We start from the raw sequence: 14301 nt of genomic DNA, 5'->3' as shown, positions 1-14301 counted from the left end.
ACAGGGTTGGGGAGAAGAGTGCCAGGGATTGGAGTAAGGTTGATTGGAGCAGACTCCAAAAGGGCAGCATGATGGGGAAGGGGAAAGGAGAGAATAAATATGGAGCATTGGTGTATGAGGAGAATGTGAAGGATATGGTGGTGAAAATGGGCAAAAATGTGGCACTGAGCTGGTAAAAGGAGAGACTGGCAGAGTTTCTGGGAGCAGAGGAGGATGAAGGGGAAAGCAAAAGACAAGCGTGAGAGGCAAAATGGGGAAAGCAGGTGGGGCAGGGGAGAGGCAAGAGGCAACAAACAAGAAAACAATACTTGCTGCAATGGAGAAACTCTGAAGTGTGATTCCAGTCCAAAGAGTGACTGGGAAAGGAAATATTTCTTGTGCATATTCCCAGTTCTCTCGTTAGTGATCAAGGCTGTCTTTTAAAAAGTGGTCTTATTTCCCTTGGATGTGCAGGGCCAGCCTGGCTCTGGGCCATGAGCTGAATTCTCTTCCTCCTTTGCAGCACCAGCGGAACTGTTAACTAAGTTCCAGTTGTGACACTTGTGCTAACCCACCATTTTAAGGGGATAGCACCTGTGTAACTGAGAGTCTATCTTGCCCTGGAGGGCCTCTCATTACTGATGGTTGTCAGAGTCCAGCTCGATTTGTCAGGGTCCAGGTTGAGTTTGCAGGGAGGCAAACAACAACAAAACCTCCTCTCCTTACCTGTGAAGTGAGCATGCTCATTATGGAAATAACTGAGAAGAAAACATGAAACCCCAATGCCACTCTAAAGTGCAGTGCTACTCGAAACAGCAGCTAAACATTCCTTCCTTCACTGGCTTCCCCTGGTATGCCTCTATGTGGTTTCTCCCCAAGCTATCCAGAGGAGCCTGGGAGGTCTCTGCTATGTAGGTTGTCTACCAGTGGCATCACCACTTTTTATAGTATGGAAGCACCTCTGGGGAATCAATCTTGGTTGGGCTGCCTTTGTGCTGGGGTGTGTGTACATAAAATAAACACACTGAGATGGTAGTTCTACTTCAACGAGCCTATCTAAATAGACAAGACAGAGAGTGGGAGGTGAAGTGACTTGCCCAAGGTGTTGCAGCAGCTTGGTGGTAGATCTGGGAATAAGACCAAAGTTCCTAGAATCCCAATCCACTGCCCTAAACACAGTACTATTGCAATAAAGTCTTGGCCTAGTCCTTGTAACTGGAAAACCGCTTCTATTATAGCTCCCTTCCAAGACTGTTTGTAAGTAGGGTGACCAGATGTCCCTATAAAATTGGGACACTCCCGATATTTGGGGCTTTTTCTTATATAGGCTCCTATTACCCCCACCCCCTTTCCCAATTTTTTTGCACACTTGCTATCTGGTCAGCCGGTTTGTAAGTGTACGTGTCTTTCAGCGCTAAAGATTGGCTAAGCGAACTGGTCCACCTGACGTGCTCCCGGATCCTCGTCAGAGCTCTGTCTGGTACCATCACGTACCATAACAAGTGAGTAAGTCTGTGTTGCACTCCACTACTGTAAAGGGCAGAGCCATCCCTTGGGTAGGACGAATTGGGGCGACCGCTCCAGGTCCAATGCTTTGGGGGGGGGGGGGGGAGGTCTCGTGGGCTGGTGTGATTGGCTGGCATGGATGGTCCAGGAAGAGACAAATCCATCACTTCCGTCCCAGGCCCCACACCCCTATAGGGATGGCCCTGGTAAAGGGGATACATAACTCTAGGCAAATAGGACTAAGGGGGTAACTTTTTTATTTTTTCAGGGGGAGTCAGTGGTGGTATGACTGTCTAAAAGTGAGGACCTCTTTTAATGATCTTTAATTAGTCTATATGGAATTTACATGACTCTGCTACACAGGTAGAGCAACTGAATGATGAAAGTGTTTGCTCAGTGTTTACTTATTAGCTGATAGTGTGACAACTAAATCTCTTACCAGAAGTTATTCTCAAAGCATGGTTCAAATGTTATTTAACACTATTTTCATTAACAGTAGGTCTAGTTTGTACATTGACAACGTGTTCACCAACAATTTTCTGTACGTTAGAAAATAATCACAACCATATTGTAGCTTCGGGGTGCCTACAAAATTATTGTAAACTGCTGCTGTTGTTCCACTGAAGTGCAGGCTCCCATGAACTAGTGAGAAACTGAATATAATCAACAAAATGTTTGTTAACCCTTTGGCTGCAGTTTGACCTGTTGAACCAAACACTGGCTTGTCCAGTAGTCCAGGAAAATATTGTTAAGTAGGCAACATAGTTATGTTTTGTACAGTTAAGTGAATGATACTTCCTGTCATTGCAGGGAAAACAGACCACAGAAAGGAGGTATATGTGTTGCCAACCACACGTCTCCAATAGATGTTTTAATCCTGACTAACGATGGATGCTATGCAATGGTATGATAAGTGAAAATGTGTGATGTTGATTTACACAGTAGCAGTCAGGAGGAGGCCACTAAAGTTTGTGACCTAAACTAGGGTCTGACTCCAGATGTCTAGAATAAACAGTATGTACTAACCCAGTGTATCACCAGCTTCTGACTATGGGAAGGATTTCTGACTTCTCGCAGCATTTTCTAGAAGGAACGTGCATCCTGAGATCCCAGATAAACTCAGTGGCTTCTACCAGGTTGTTTATGAGAACTTGGTCCCTTCAGACCAATGTGTAAATGAGAATCTGAACCACTACAGAAGTCACAGAAATGGAATCTGTTGGATCACTTATTAAAAATGCATTTCTTTACACTGCATTGTTAAGCTTCAGGTATGTCTACATGGCAGATGAAGGTGTGATTGTAGCATGGGTAGGCATGTCTACACTAGCTTTAATCTACTACTGTTACCTACATGAGCAAGTGAAGATATGGCACTACAAGCTGGCAGCCCCAGTATAAGCCCAATGGGCTACACACTCAGGTTGCTAGTCTATGCCCGCTGCATCTTTGCATCTGTTACTCATGCTAGCTAGAGTAAAGCCTGTCTATCCTACAGCTACACCAAAATTTGTGGTGTAGACATACTCGAAGTTATTGCTCAATGCTCTAGAAGTGAGCCTCTGCTCTGAATCCTTTTTTTCAGTGTAAGGAAGGAAGGGGGCGTTTGGTCCTTGAGCAAGGTTGTCTCGGGTGTCAAGGTTGGAAGTTGGTGGCCAGTAGAATTGCTGTGAATGCACTGTTCATAAAGTGCACCTGGGAATAAGTCGGCCAGCACAGGTGCCTGACCGGCAATGGCTCACTCTTCAAATGCAGACTGCAGACACTCTGCATTACAATAGAGCAGACAGGCTAAACTGTTTAGTTGCATATAGTGATAAAATGGAGTTAGTCACTCAGGAATTCAGACTACTGCTGACTTTCATGAAGGGGCCTAGCAGCAGGCCTCCTTCAGCCCCTCTGAGTGCTGGAGGTGTATTTTAGGTGTAGTGCTGCAGGAATGGCTTGTCAAGTAAAACTCCTGCTACCATCTGATCTGTCTAGCAGATCTTCTTATTACTGTTGTAGTGGAAGCTGTGAAGAAGGCTGTGAGAGAGGGATGTTGGCTCTTCTGTGTGTGTTTACTATAGCTGCCCACTGTGAGGGTCATAAGTTAACTAAACTGGGTGCTAGTCACCCAAAAGAACAAGCCCAGTAACATTCTGCTGCGACACACTTGTTCTGAGGGAAGACCCTCTCAGGGTCCCAGAGCCCAGGCTGGAGACCAAGCCCAACAAGTCTGTACTGCAATTTTTATAATCCACAACCTGAACCCAGTGAACCCAAGTCAGCTGCAGGTGTTCTATTGCAGTGTAAATATACCCAGTGTGTCCAACCTGTAAAAAGGCACCCACAAATAATGGCAGTAGCTGATCTTTCGTGGTGGCCTGCCCATCATGTAGCTTAAGACTGAAATTCAAGAATGGCTACAGGTAGTGCTCTGGGGATGAGATCAGAATAGAAATCTACTTTGTAGCTGAATTTGGGGGGGTGGGGGGATAGCTCAGTGGTTTGAGCATTGGCCTGCTAAACCCAGGGTTGAGTTCAATCCTTGAGGGGGCCACTTAGAGATCTGGGGAAAAAATGGTACTTGGTCCTGCTAATGAAGGCAGGGGGCTGGACTCAATGACCTTTCAGGTTCCCTTCCAGTTCTATGAGATAGGGGGGTGTGTGTGTGTGTGTGTGTGTGTGTATATATAATACACACACACACACATTTATATATAAAATAATTATTGGGATTGTGAAATGCCCAGAAAAAAAGAAGTAACAGGTTAAGATGGGGACATCTCCGTGTACCTTGTGATGTGGTAATGGCAAAAGGTGGTATGAAACTCTAACTTTCATCTTTAGTAAATGTTAACTTTCCTATTGTAACACTTCAGTGACTGACAGTACCTAAAATCTGTGCAAGTCACTGGTAAATCAGAGTACTGCAAAATATTTTGCCTAAAAGGTTGTTATAAAAGTAAAGGCAGAGGACATGGAGAGAGGAAGACTTCTCATCAGTATTGATGCTAATTGCATTGTGAGTAACATCTTTCTGTTCATGCAGTTGGTGCACAGTTCTTGGTGTGCATGCAAAAGCATGTAAAACTTCCAAAATTTAGGTGTGTTAATACTCACAGCTATATGCCCACCCTAATGTGCATGAGATAACCTAGTGCAAAATAATGAAGAGACCAAGATGGTACAAACTCTAAACTATTTTGTAAAAGCAGAACTTCAGAAGGGACTTTAGTAGCCACCATATTGGTTTGAACGTGCTTAAAGGGATTTCTAACTGTGTGCAGAGACTTCACGGGGGTGAGTGGAAACTTGACGCGTCAGAAAAATGCAATCTTCAGGGTCTTTTGTGATTTCCTGAAGATGCACAAAAGTAAATGCTAACAAAATAATTGCCTCTTTACTTTCTACTGTCTATATATTCAGGGTTTGAACTATGTGTAATATTTATATAGTGCTAAAAGCCCAACTTTCTAATACTGTATTTTCTAGGTGTCTAGGAAACTAATGCTTTTACTGGCCTTTTTTTGTACATTGCAAAGCTCTAGTTTAGGAGATACATAGCTGTATTTTAAATAGGCATGAAGCAGATGGACTTTCATTTTGCCATGAGTTTCGTATAGTAGCCGTCTCATTTGGGCTTGCAGGTTGGCCAGGCTCATGGGGGTCTAATGGGACTTATTCAGAGATCCACCGTCAAAGCCTGTCCCCATGTCTGGTTTGAACGCTCAGAAATGAAAGACCGCCACCTAGTGACAAAAAGGTAAGGAATGGGCAATCACTCGGCTGAGTGCTGCTGTGAACAATGTCATTATTCTAACCATAACAATCCTAGCATCTTGGAGCCCTAGTCATGGGCCAGAACCGCATTGTACAAACACAGAACAAAAAGATGGCCCTTGCTCCATAGGGCTTACAACCCAAGTATTACACAAGAGACAGACAGACATACAGGCAGGTGGGGATGGGGGGGCAATAAGGAAACAAGAAGTCATTGGTCAGCATGATAGGCAGTGGCCTTGGCATGCCAGTAACCAAACAGTCTTGCCTCTTCTGGAGGGTGAAAGGCTAGACTGTAGAAGCACTTTATCTGCAGTGAATATATCTGGCCATCTTGTTCTAAATGCTAAACACCTTGCAGAAACACTCTGAATACCAGGACTTAACCTCCTTCTCTGATTGTGTATTGCCATAGTCTGGAGTGATGTGAATTGCAGTCATTTGCAACATGCATGCAGTGAATGGAAAAATTACAGTTGTGGGAGCAATCCTACACTATTTTTCTTTGGGAATATTAATATGCATCTAATTTGCAACAGAAATGGAACTTGGATGTTACCCACAGATGGGAAGGGAATAGGCAAGTGTGTGCTTGCAGACGAGTGCTGAGATACTGCAGAAATGGGGCAATGGTTTGAAAAGTCATTTAGCACTCTTGGAATCTCTTCCTATAGTAAAATAGTTTAGACACAAGGTTCCAGTGACGAAGGTGTTCCAGGTGCGACTGCCCAGAACTTCTGACATGGGGTTAATCTGATAACTCTGCTGCCAGGGACACTTGGTGAGCAGGTACCCAAGTGTCTTTGTTTCTTTCCACAATTATAATCTAAATTGTTTTCCCACACGAATGTCAAGGAAAAGCCGTATGAAATCCCAAACTGGGACTTACTGTTGGGAGGTAGGAACCTAACATTACTCACAAAATATTAATTTTACCATGAAATAGAATTACCCATAGCTCTTTCTGAAATGTCCTCTAAATTGGAGCCTTCTAAAAACCACAGACTTGCTGGTTTTAGATGAAGTTACCTACAGTACTGAGCTCCTCCTGGAAAGGGCAAGATTTCTGCAAAGAAGAACTTTCCCTTAGCGTAGTACAGTAGAGATAGTAGTGCTATATTTCAAGTATCTATGAAGTTTGTAGTCCAGCTTCAGGTTTGTTGTAAAGGGAATCACTCTCCTGACTCAGGGATGGAGTTGTTCCTACTTAAAGATCGGAGTCTGGTGTAGCTGACCTCCCATGATGGGAGGGAAGCTCTCAATAACTGGGGAGAATCATGTTCTCTCATCCCTTTTTCTCTTCTTGCATACCTTCACTAACTACTTCATTTACAAAAGATAACTGAAGGGGGTGTGTGGTTTTTTGTTTTGTTTTTTGTGTGGTGTGTGGTGGGTTTTTTTGTTTGTTTGTTTGTGTTTGGGGGAGGGGAGGAGAAGACAGGAGAAGAAATCTTTAGCCAATTGTCCTGATCATAATAACCTTCCAAACTAAAAACTTTCAAACTATGTTTCTGCCCCAGTTGATTCAATCAAAGGCGCACCTGCTGGTTGGGACTGGATTCCAATGCCGGGTGTTCATATCCTATCTTAAATTTTGTGTAGAATTTTTCAGGATAGTCTTATAGGGGATAAACTTGTCTTTCACCTTCCTGGCTTCTAAATGGTAGATTGAAGGGGCATTCCAGAAAGTCTACTCAACCAAGATCGAGGAGTGAGAATTGTGGGCATAACATATATTTCAGAAATGGAGAAGGCCTATGATTAAATAACTAGAACCAAGATTATGTAGCCTGTACCAAACTTGCATATTTTGCTCAGCCTGTTTAAGTATTGCAGTCAGTGGGGCTTCCACTTGAGTGTGCCACAGCCTAAAGTATCTTACAGACAAGTTTTTCCAGATAGGCAGCCTAAAACTTGAATTTTATGCCTTTCATTTCTTGCATTAACACTACTCCCTCTCAGTGCATCAGCCCTTCAAATACTTGTTGTTGGTTTTTAACCCCTCTGTTATTGCTTGTGAATCTTGCAACAGAGGTGCTTTTTCACAAACTCCCTTGTTGAATCCTTTCCTCTTCTTACCACAGTATATTAGCTACTTATTACTAGAGCGTGCCACAAGCGCCATTTTTCATGGGGGGGAAGGGGGGAAATCTTGCAGTCTCTTATTGAACTTAAAAAAAAATCAGAACAGTTAATAGAGGCTAAACATGAACACGCACTTGTGCTCACACGCATGCTCGCTCTCTCTCTCTCTCTCTCTCTCTCTCATACATCCGTGGGCAAGAGAGAGCTGGGGATGTCCCTTTGAAGTAAGAATAATTGGTGAAATACTGGGTAGGACTAAATTAATATTAAAGGGTCTAGAGAGCTGAATCTAGGCTCAAATGATATTCCTGTTATGAATTACAGATGCAAAGTGATATGTTGCATCAAATGTTGGCTTTTGGTTTCTGTTGAATGTACATACATGACTGGGAAAATTAATCCCGTTTCAAAATGTATTGCTTAAACATCCTTCTTTCTTCTTCTACAGACTGAGAGAACACATAGCAGATAAGAACAAACTGCCAATCTTAATTTTTCCAGAAGGTAAGAAACTGTCTCATTCCACTGGACTTAGTTCTCTTCTCAGTGCTTATGTCGCTCTTCATTGTCCTGCTGTGATGCCGATTGCTCAAACAGATGTTGTTCCACACTTATAATAGAAAAGATCAAGTGTCAGGATGCCCCGGCTCCTCCCAAAAATGGTGGGATGAAGGGGAAGAGTGCTGAAAGGGTTTTTCCCACAAATGGCTTAATCCTTCCTTCTCTGATGCAGAGACAGCCAGTTGTGTATCATGCATGGCCTCCCTGCTTCTACCTACCCCTCCATCCTCTCCCCCAAACCTCAACCCTACTCTTCTAGCACTGCAGGGAGGGGAGCACTGCCCCACCATTCTCTGGCCTCCAATCTTTAGGCCTGGACGAAGCACAGACATTGGAAAGACTAACTCATTCTTCTTGGAAGTGCTTTTCACTGTTCCCCAGTGGTTGCTAGCTTTGCAAACTGGTATAATCCTGCTGTCTGACTCCATTAGAATATATAACAAAGGTTTCCTGATTGCCAACACTCTGACTTCTCTTTTGTCCAGGCACTTGTATAAACAACACATCAGTAATGATGTTTAAGAAAGGAAGCTTTGAAATAGGAGGGACCATTTATCCAGTTGCAATCAAGGTAAAATACAATAGCAAGAGGTCTCCAGACACTGCTGTTTACCTGTCGAAAGGTCTGGCTGTGGGGTGGGTGGGTGGGAGATGGACAAGAGTTTGTCTCAGTACTGTTGCCGGTAGAAGCACATGCCCTACAACTGACCCTCTGGTGTACTTGGCCATCAGAAAGCGAACAACTGAATACCCATGAATGAAAGTAATTCAGTCTCTTTAGAGTTGCTCTCTTGAAATAAGTGGAAACCTGTTGGTGGGTTCTGTTGGTGTTTGCCTTACAACGTGGAAGACTGGAGAGAAGGTAGGCAGGGGGGCGGTCTGGCCAGCCCATGAATTAACAAGTCAATATTTGAAGGAATAAGAACATGAAGCTTGTAATCGAGGCTAGGCCTGACACCACTGTAAAAATATACAGCATCTCCCCATGCTGTACCTCGGGGGGTGGAGGCCAATGTGTAATGGTTACTAATGTCCTCCTATACAGCCTTGCGAGTTAAGCGCCCTAACATGTGTTTACACTTTGGATCTATATTATTTGCATGTTCATTTATGCTGGAGGAAATGACTTAAACTTACTATTTTGTCCCTCTGCAGTATGACCCTCAGTTTGGAGATGCATTCTGGAACAGCAGCAAATATGACATCGTGAGCTACCTGTTGCGAATAATGACCAGTTGGGCCATTGTGTGCAATGTCTGGTACATGCCACCGATGGTCAGAGAGGTATCTTTGCATATGGTTGGTTGTTGATTTGTATAGGATGTAAAATAAGTATGGCTCAGAGAATCAATCTTAAATTGAGCTTCCTTCAATGCTCTTGGTAGCATGATTCAACTTTTTTTCAATTTTGCATTTCCCAGTGTATTTAAGTATGGAATGTAGCTGCAGTATATTAGCTGTTGGACAGGGACAGCCTCCTTTTTCATGTAGTGATGCTCTGGGACTAAGTGCTGATGGCACAATGGCTACACAATTACTCATGCTAATGTGAGCTGTGCTGCTAAGAATAACACTTGCTGTTTGGAAAATTGGTTTATTATTAAGTCATCAATCTGTCTGAGGGGAAACTTTCTCCACCTTGCCATCACTTCAAAAACAGACCTAAAATGTGTGCTAGATTTGCCTGGGAAGTGTGTGATCTTCCATTTAGTATCCGGTTGCTGATGAGGAGTGGACTAACATTCTTTGAGGAAAAGAGAGCTAAAAACTAGACATTCAGAGAACGAGCTTAATGTGTCAAAGCCGCTCCACTTCCCTCTCTGACACCTTCCCTCTCCTCCCCCCCCCCCCCCAAAAAAAAACCCAACGAAAACCCCCAAACAAAACAGGACGAAGCCTAATGCTCTGAAAGCAAAAGCTTTCTGGTCACAAACTAAAGAATCTGTAGGACTTGCAGCACAGCTGTGTGTTTTTTAAAAACAAAAAATTCCATAGGTCAATTGACTCTAATTTCTATCCCTTGTAGGAAGGAGAAGATGCCGTCCAGTTTGCCAACAGAGTAAAGTCAGCCATTGCTCACCAAGGAGGACTGACTGAGCTTTCCTGGTATGAGATGTGATTCTGCTTGGGCTTAATGTGACATTTTTGCATACATGTCTTTTGAGTCTTTATGGCTATAGAATGTGGTTCAGATTCTCTAAACTGTCTAGGGGACTTAGACACTTCTTCACTATATAATTTGAAGAGGTGTTAATCCCCTAGACAGCTTTGACTGCCTCAACCTTTGTGTTCTTTAATTTAAATGGTCTTAGCCAGGATATGGTAGATAATGAGGGAGTTGGCTATTCAGGCACTTCCATATGAAAGAAGGTTTTCTTAATAATTTATATGATGACAATACAGAGCTCTTGAACAGTGGGTTTCAGCTAAAAGTTTCAAAGCACAATAGCGTCTTCCCTGTTTGACAAATAGAAACTAAGGCACGTAGAGGTGACATTATTGTAGTGAAGAGACACCAGGTCAGGAGCAGAGCTGAGACTAGGACCCAGGTCTGCAGAGCTCCTACCCATTGAACACCCTGCCTCAGTATGGGTTTACGGTACCACAAGAGCATGTAGTGCTATAAAAGAAGTGGATCATGCCGAAAAAACTCCAGAGCAAGGCCCTGATGAGAGCAGTCAAAAAGCACAAGTGGATTCAGTGCTCTAGAGAGCCAAGAAGGATGGGATATGGAATTTAAGTAACATAAGGGACAAATGATACTATTCATGCAAGCACTACCGTCCCTGAAGTCAAGATGAAGTTACATGGGTGCATATATTTAAGGGCTTTGGCCCAGATCATTAAAGGCATTTAGTGGCTCAATTCAGACTTCATTTTTTCCCTAATGTTGAAGTTAACATCTAACTGCATCCTTTCTGTCCTCTGTGCTCCAGGGATGGAGGTCTGAAAAGGGCCAAAGTCAAAGACACTTTCAAGGAGCAGCAGCAGAAAAACTACAGCAAGATGATAGTAGGAAATGGATCAACAGGAAATCCATCAATGGGAGCAGAATCAGACTGAATCCCAGCTTTTCCAACTAAGCTTCCCAGGACTAGCTCTTACAGGAATACTGTGGGTTTTTCATTTAGAAAAACCAAACCTATTCTAATGTGCATGTATCTCCTTTATGTGGATGGGGCAGAACATACACACAGGGCAGTATTTTGTTATGTATTTTTCTTGAAAGCGTGATATTCCACTGAATTGCAGCTCTGGGTATGATGGAATAGAACCTGACTTAAAACTGGGTGGGGGAGAAAAAGTGCAGTTTTTCAAAACCGTACATGACATTCTCTTGAATCTCTGAAAGGGAAGTACGGACAGTGAATCTGGCCTGACGCTGTCAGGTTACTGTGTGTGCAAATAACTCTTCTTGCTAAAGTCACTTGGAAGTTGTAAACAAATTTGTTTCCTGAACAGCTACTTTCTCTCTCATCATGCTTGTAGGCTGGCTTTTTGGTTGTACGGTTCTTAACTAATCTTGCAGTTTTAGTGGTGTCCTGATGCAGGTCTGTTGTCTCCATTTGTTTGTATTTCTATGTATGTGAAGCAGGGAGGTGGTGAATAACCTAGAATGACAGACCCTAAACAGTGGGGAGAGAGGGGGGCAATCAGAACAACATCCTCTTCAAACACAACCAGGACCTTGGATGGCCTCTAAACCTAGAATTGCCTCTAATGGAAACTGATACCTGAGAAGATATTTAGGAGATTCCTCTAGAAACATCTCTGCATACTGGAACTATTCCCTAAACTACTGTGCTTCTTCAGACTGGGAACAGTAAAGGGAAGAGATGATTGGGAGCTCCATAACTGAAAATGGATACCTCTGTATTATAGCAGATGCATTTTTATTATAAGTGCAGTAATTCTTTTTTTTTTGCAGAATGCTAACAGCTTAACAAAAATCTGTGGGGATCAGCAACCACAACACAGCTCATACTTGGCTGGGCTAGCAATATCTATTACAAACCGTAACCGGATTCATGTGTCATTTGCAGTAAAAGAAATGGCCTGTTGGGAATGCACGTATAATGCAGCCTTATTGTAAATGGGAAATAAATTCTATATTTCTAATGCGTCTCTGGTGGTGGTATTTTTCCTCTAACTTGTTTGTTCTGGCTTCTATTTCTCCTTCTGTTGGGCAATGGCTTGCAGTGTGGCTCAGATCCACAAAGGGACATGGGCACGGCAGCACCTCGCCACCTGGTGGGATCCATAAACACTCAATTAGCCACCCAGGATTCCTAGACAATGCCTAGGGAGAAACAGGTGCCTAAGAAAGGGATCCACAAAAGCCAGCCTGCTAGGTGGGGAGCCACCTAAGCTAGTCAATGGCAGATGCTGAAGAAAGGGGTGTGGCCTAAGCCCTGCCCTTCTTAGAGCATTATGCAGCCATCTCTGCTCAGAATCCACAGATGGGAGTCAGGAGCCTAAGCAGTTTCTTGCAAGGGTGGCAATGACAGAGGAAGCCTCCCCTCATTAGGGAACTCCCTAGGTTCAATTCTCCCCTGTCCCTCCCCGCCTGATGAGGAATAGGGAATCTTCCACCTCTCAGGTGAGTGTCTTAACAGCTAGTGCTAAGTAAGCATTACTCTTGTGCTCTCTGTGGCCTAACACATCTTATTTATACACAGTGGAACAGCTTCAGCAGGAAACCCCTATATCTGAATATCCCATAGTCCACTGATTATTATTTTTTTTTCTTTTTGGGGTACTCATCCCCCTCTCTCCTGCCATTTTTGGATGGAGTTAGGTATGCTCTGAGCATGCCTCCTGGATTGGGCTCTGCCAGTGCAATAGGTGGGGCAATACCTGATTTGAGGCTCCTGCTAGGCCTTAAGCATGAGCTAGGCCCAGAGCTGCAATAGGATTTAGGCACCTATGTTCCTACTTAATGTACTGTCAGAAAACAAAGTGAAAATAGTAGGAGATAAATCACTGAAGTCAACATTGACTTCAATGCAAGCTGGATCTGGCTCAGAGGAGTATAGTGGCATGCTACAATTCTGGAGTCCAACAATTTTAATCTAACTTCTGCTAACATAGGCCCACTTTTTGCCTTTGATATAAAGGAACAAAATGACTTTGTGGTCCTTGTATCCAGGGCAAATAAATTGCTTCAACACAATGCACACTTAAAACTAGAACAGGAGGGAACCCCAGAGACACTAGACCAATTAACTTACCATTAAACCCCACTAACAATGAGCCTCAGCGCAAGAGCCTGTAATAAACTGAGCTATTTTAAAAGGGGGGGGGGGAGGGGAAAACCAACCAAACAATAAAACCTCTTCCCTCTGCCACAAGAGAACCTATTTAATTCTGAATAGGTCACTATAACCTGGGGATTTCCCATATGCTCCTAAATATAAAAACTGCTATTCTTTAATTGAAAATTATGGGCCCAAACCTATATGTACATGAGAACCTCTCTCAGGTGAATTCCTTCCACTGAAGTTAGCAGGGCTCCTGACGTGAGCAGTTTTGTGGGTCCACATTGACACTCTGTGAAGGTCTTCCGTAAACTTAATTGCCTATTGGATTATAGCCTACATTTTCAAAAGTAACTAGTAACTTTTAGGGGCCAAAGGTAATATACCTTAAGTGGATATGACTTTTCAGAAAGTGTTAAGCATCCTGCGGCTGAAAATCTAAGTGTCTTAAATTGGCACCCAAACTCCTTAATCAACTTTGAAAATTTAAGCCTAAGATGTGGCTGAGTGGGTCCTAGGATATGGAATAAACATGGCTGATAGACTTTATTAACAGAATGGGAAAAGTTGCTTTTGTCTTTTTGAGTGGAGGAATGTGGCATTTCAACTCAAACAGCAGAGAAATTTGATTCAAACTCTTGAGGTAAAAAGAACCTTTGGGCAGAGACCAAGCATTTTATAAAAAAAAAAAAAAAAATCAGCCCCCAAAGCAGTGTGTTCGGGAAAGCTTAGGTGCATATGAAAAAAGAGGGAACAATAAATGAGAGCTGGCTTGGGGACGTGGGATGGAAAGGAAAATCTTTGAGGTTGTGGTAATTACTGTTAAACAATTTTGAATCTTAAAACTCAGTTTGGTAAACCTGAAGCTTTGTTATTACAAGGACAGCAGAAGCAGCAACCACTCCAAGGCTATATAATAGCGTCCCTTGTAAACCCCTATCTTCTTGCTACTAACTTTCTGCCGTTTATGTTGTATGGGCTGAAATTTTCCTGGTTTGGTATCTACTTGAAGATCATTCTTAATTTGTAGAATTTTTGGGGGGGTGGAGGAAGAGGGGTGGGATAATAACTTTCTATTTAATAAAGAAATGCTATCGCTGCAGCTGTAGAGGGAAGTTAAACTGGGCGAAGAGTTCAAATTTAGCAT

General features: G+C 43.0%; 1 protein-coding gene across 1 annotated transcript in view; it reads left to right on the top strand.

The window, feature by feature from the left end:
• GPAT3 (glycerol-3-phosphate acyltransferase 3) overlaps positions 1-12015 on the top strand; it is a 31816-nt gene extending 19801 nt beyond the window's left edge. The window contains exons 5-12 of the mRNA XM_029913677.1: positions 1392-1481; positions 2296-2389; positions 5118-5233; positions 7784-7839; positions 8382-8467; positions 9052-9180; positions 9923-10002; positions 10833-12015. Coding sequence (XP_029769537.1) covers positions 1392-1481; positions 2296-2389; positions 5118-5233; positions 7784-7839; positions 8382-8467; positions 9052-9180; positions 9923-10002; positions 10833-10959 — 778 coding nt within the window. The 3' untranslated portion in view covers positions 10960-12015. The remainder of the gene's footprint in view (positions 1-1391; positions 1482-2295; positions 2390-5117; positions 5234-7783; positions 7840-8381; positions 8468-9051; positions 9181-9922; positions 10003-10832) is intronic.
• The last annotated feature ends 2286 nt before the right edge of the window (positions 12016-14301 follow it).

Source organism: Terrapene carolina, unplaced genomic scaffold (genome assembly GCF_002925995.2).
Source record: "Terrapene carolina triunguis isolate 2854851 unplaced genomic scaffold, T_m_triunguis-2.0 Scaffold789, whole genome shotgun sequence".
Taxonomy (NCBI): Eukaryota; Metazoa; Chordata; order Testudines; family Emydidae; genus Terrapene; species Terrapene triunguis.
This window is presented reverse-complemented; position numbering and strand designations above follow the sequence as displayed.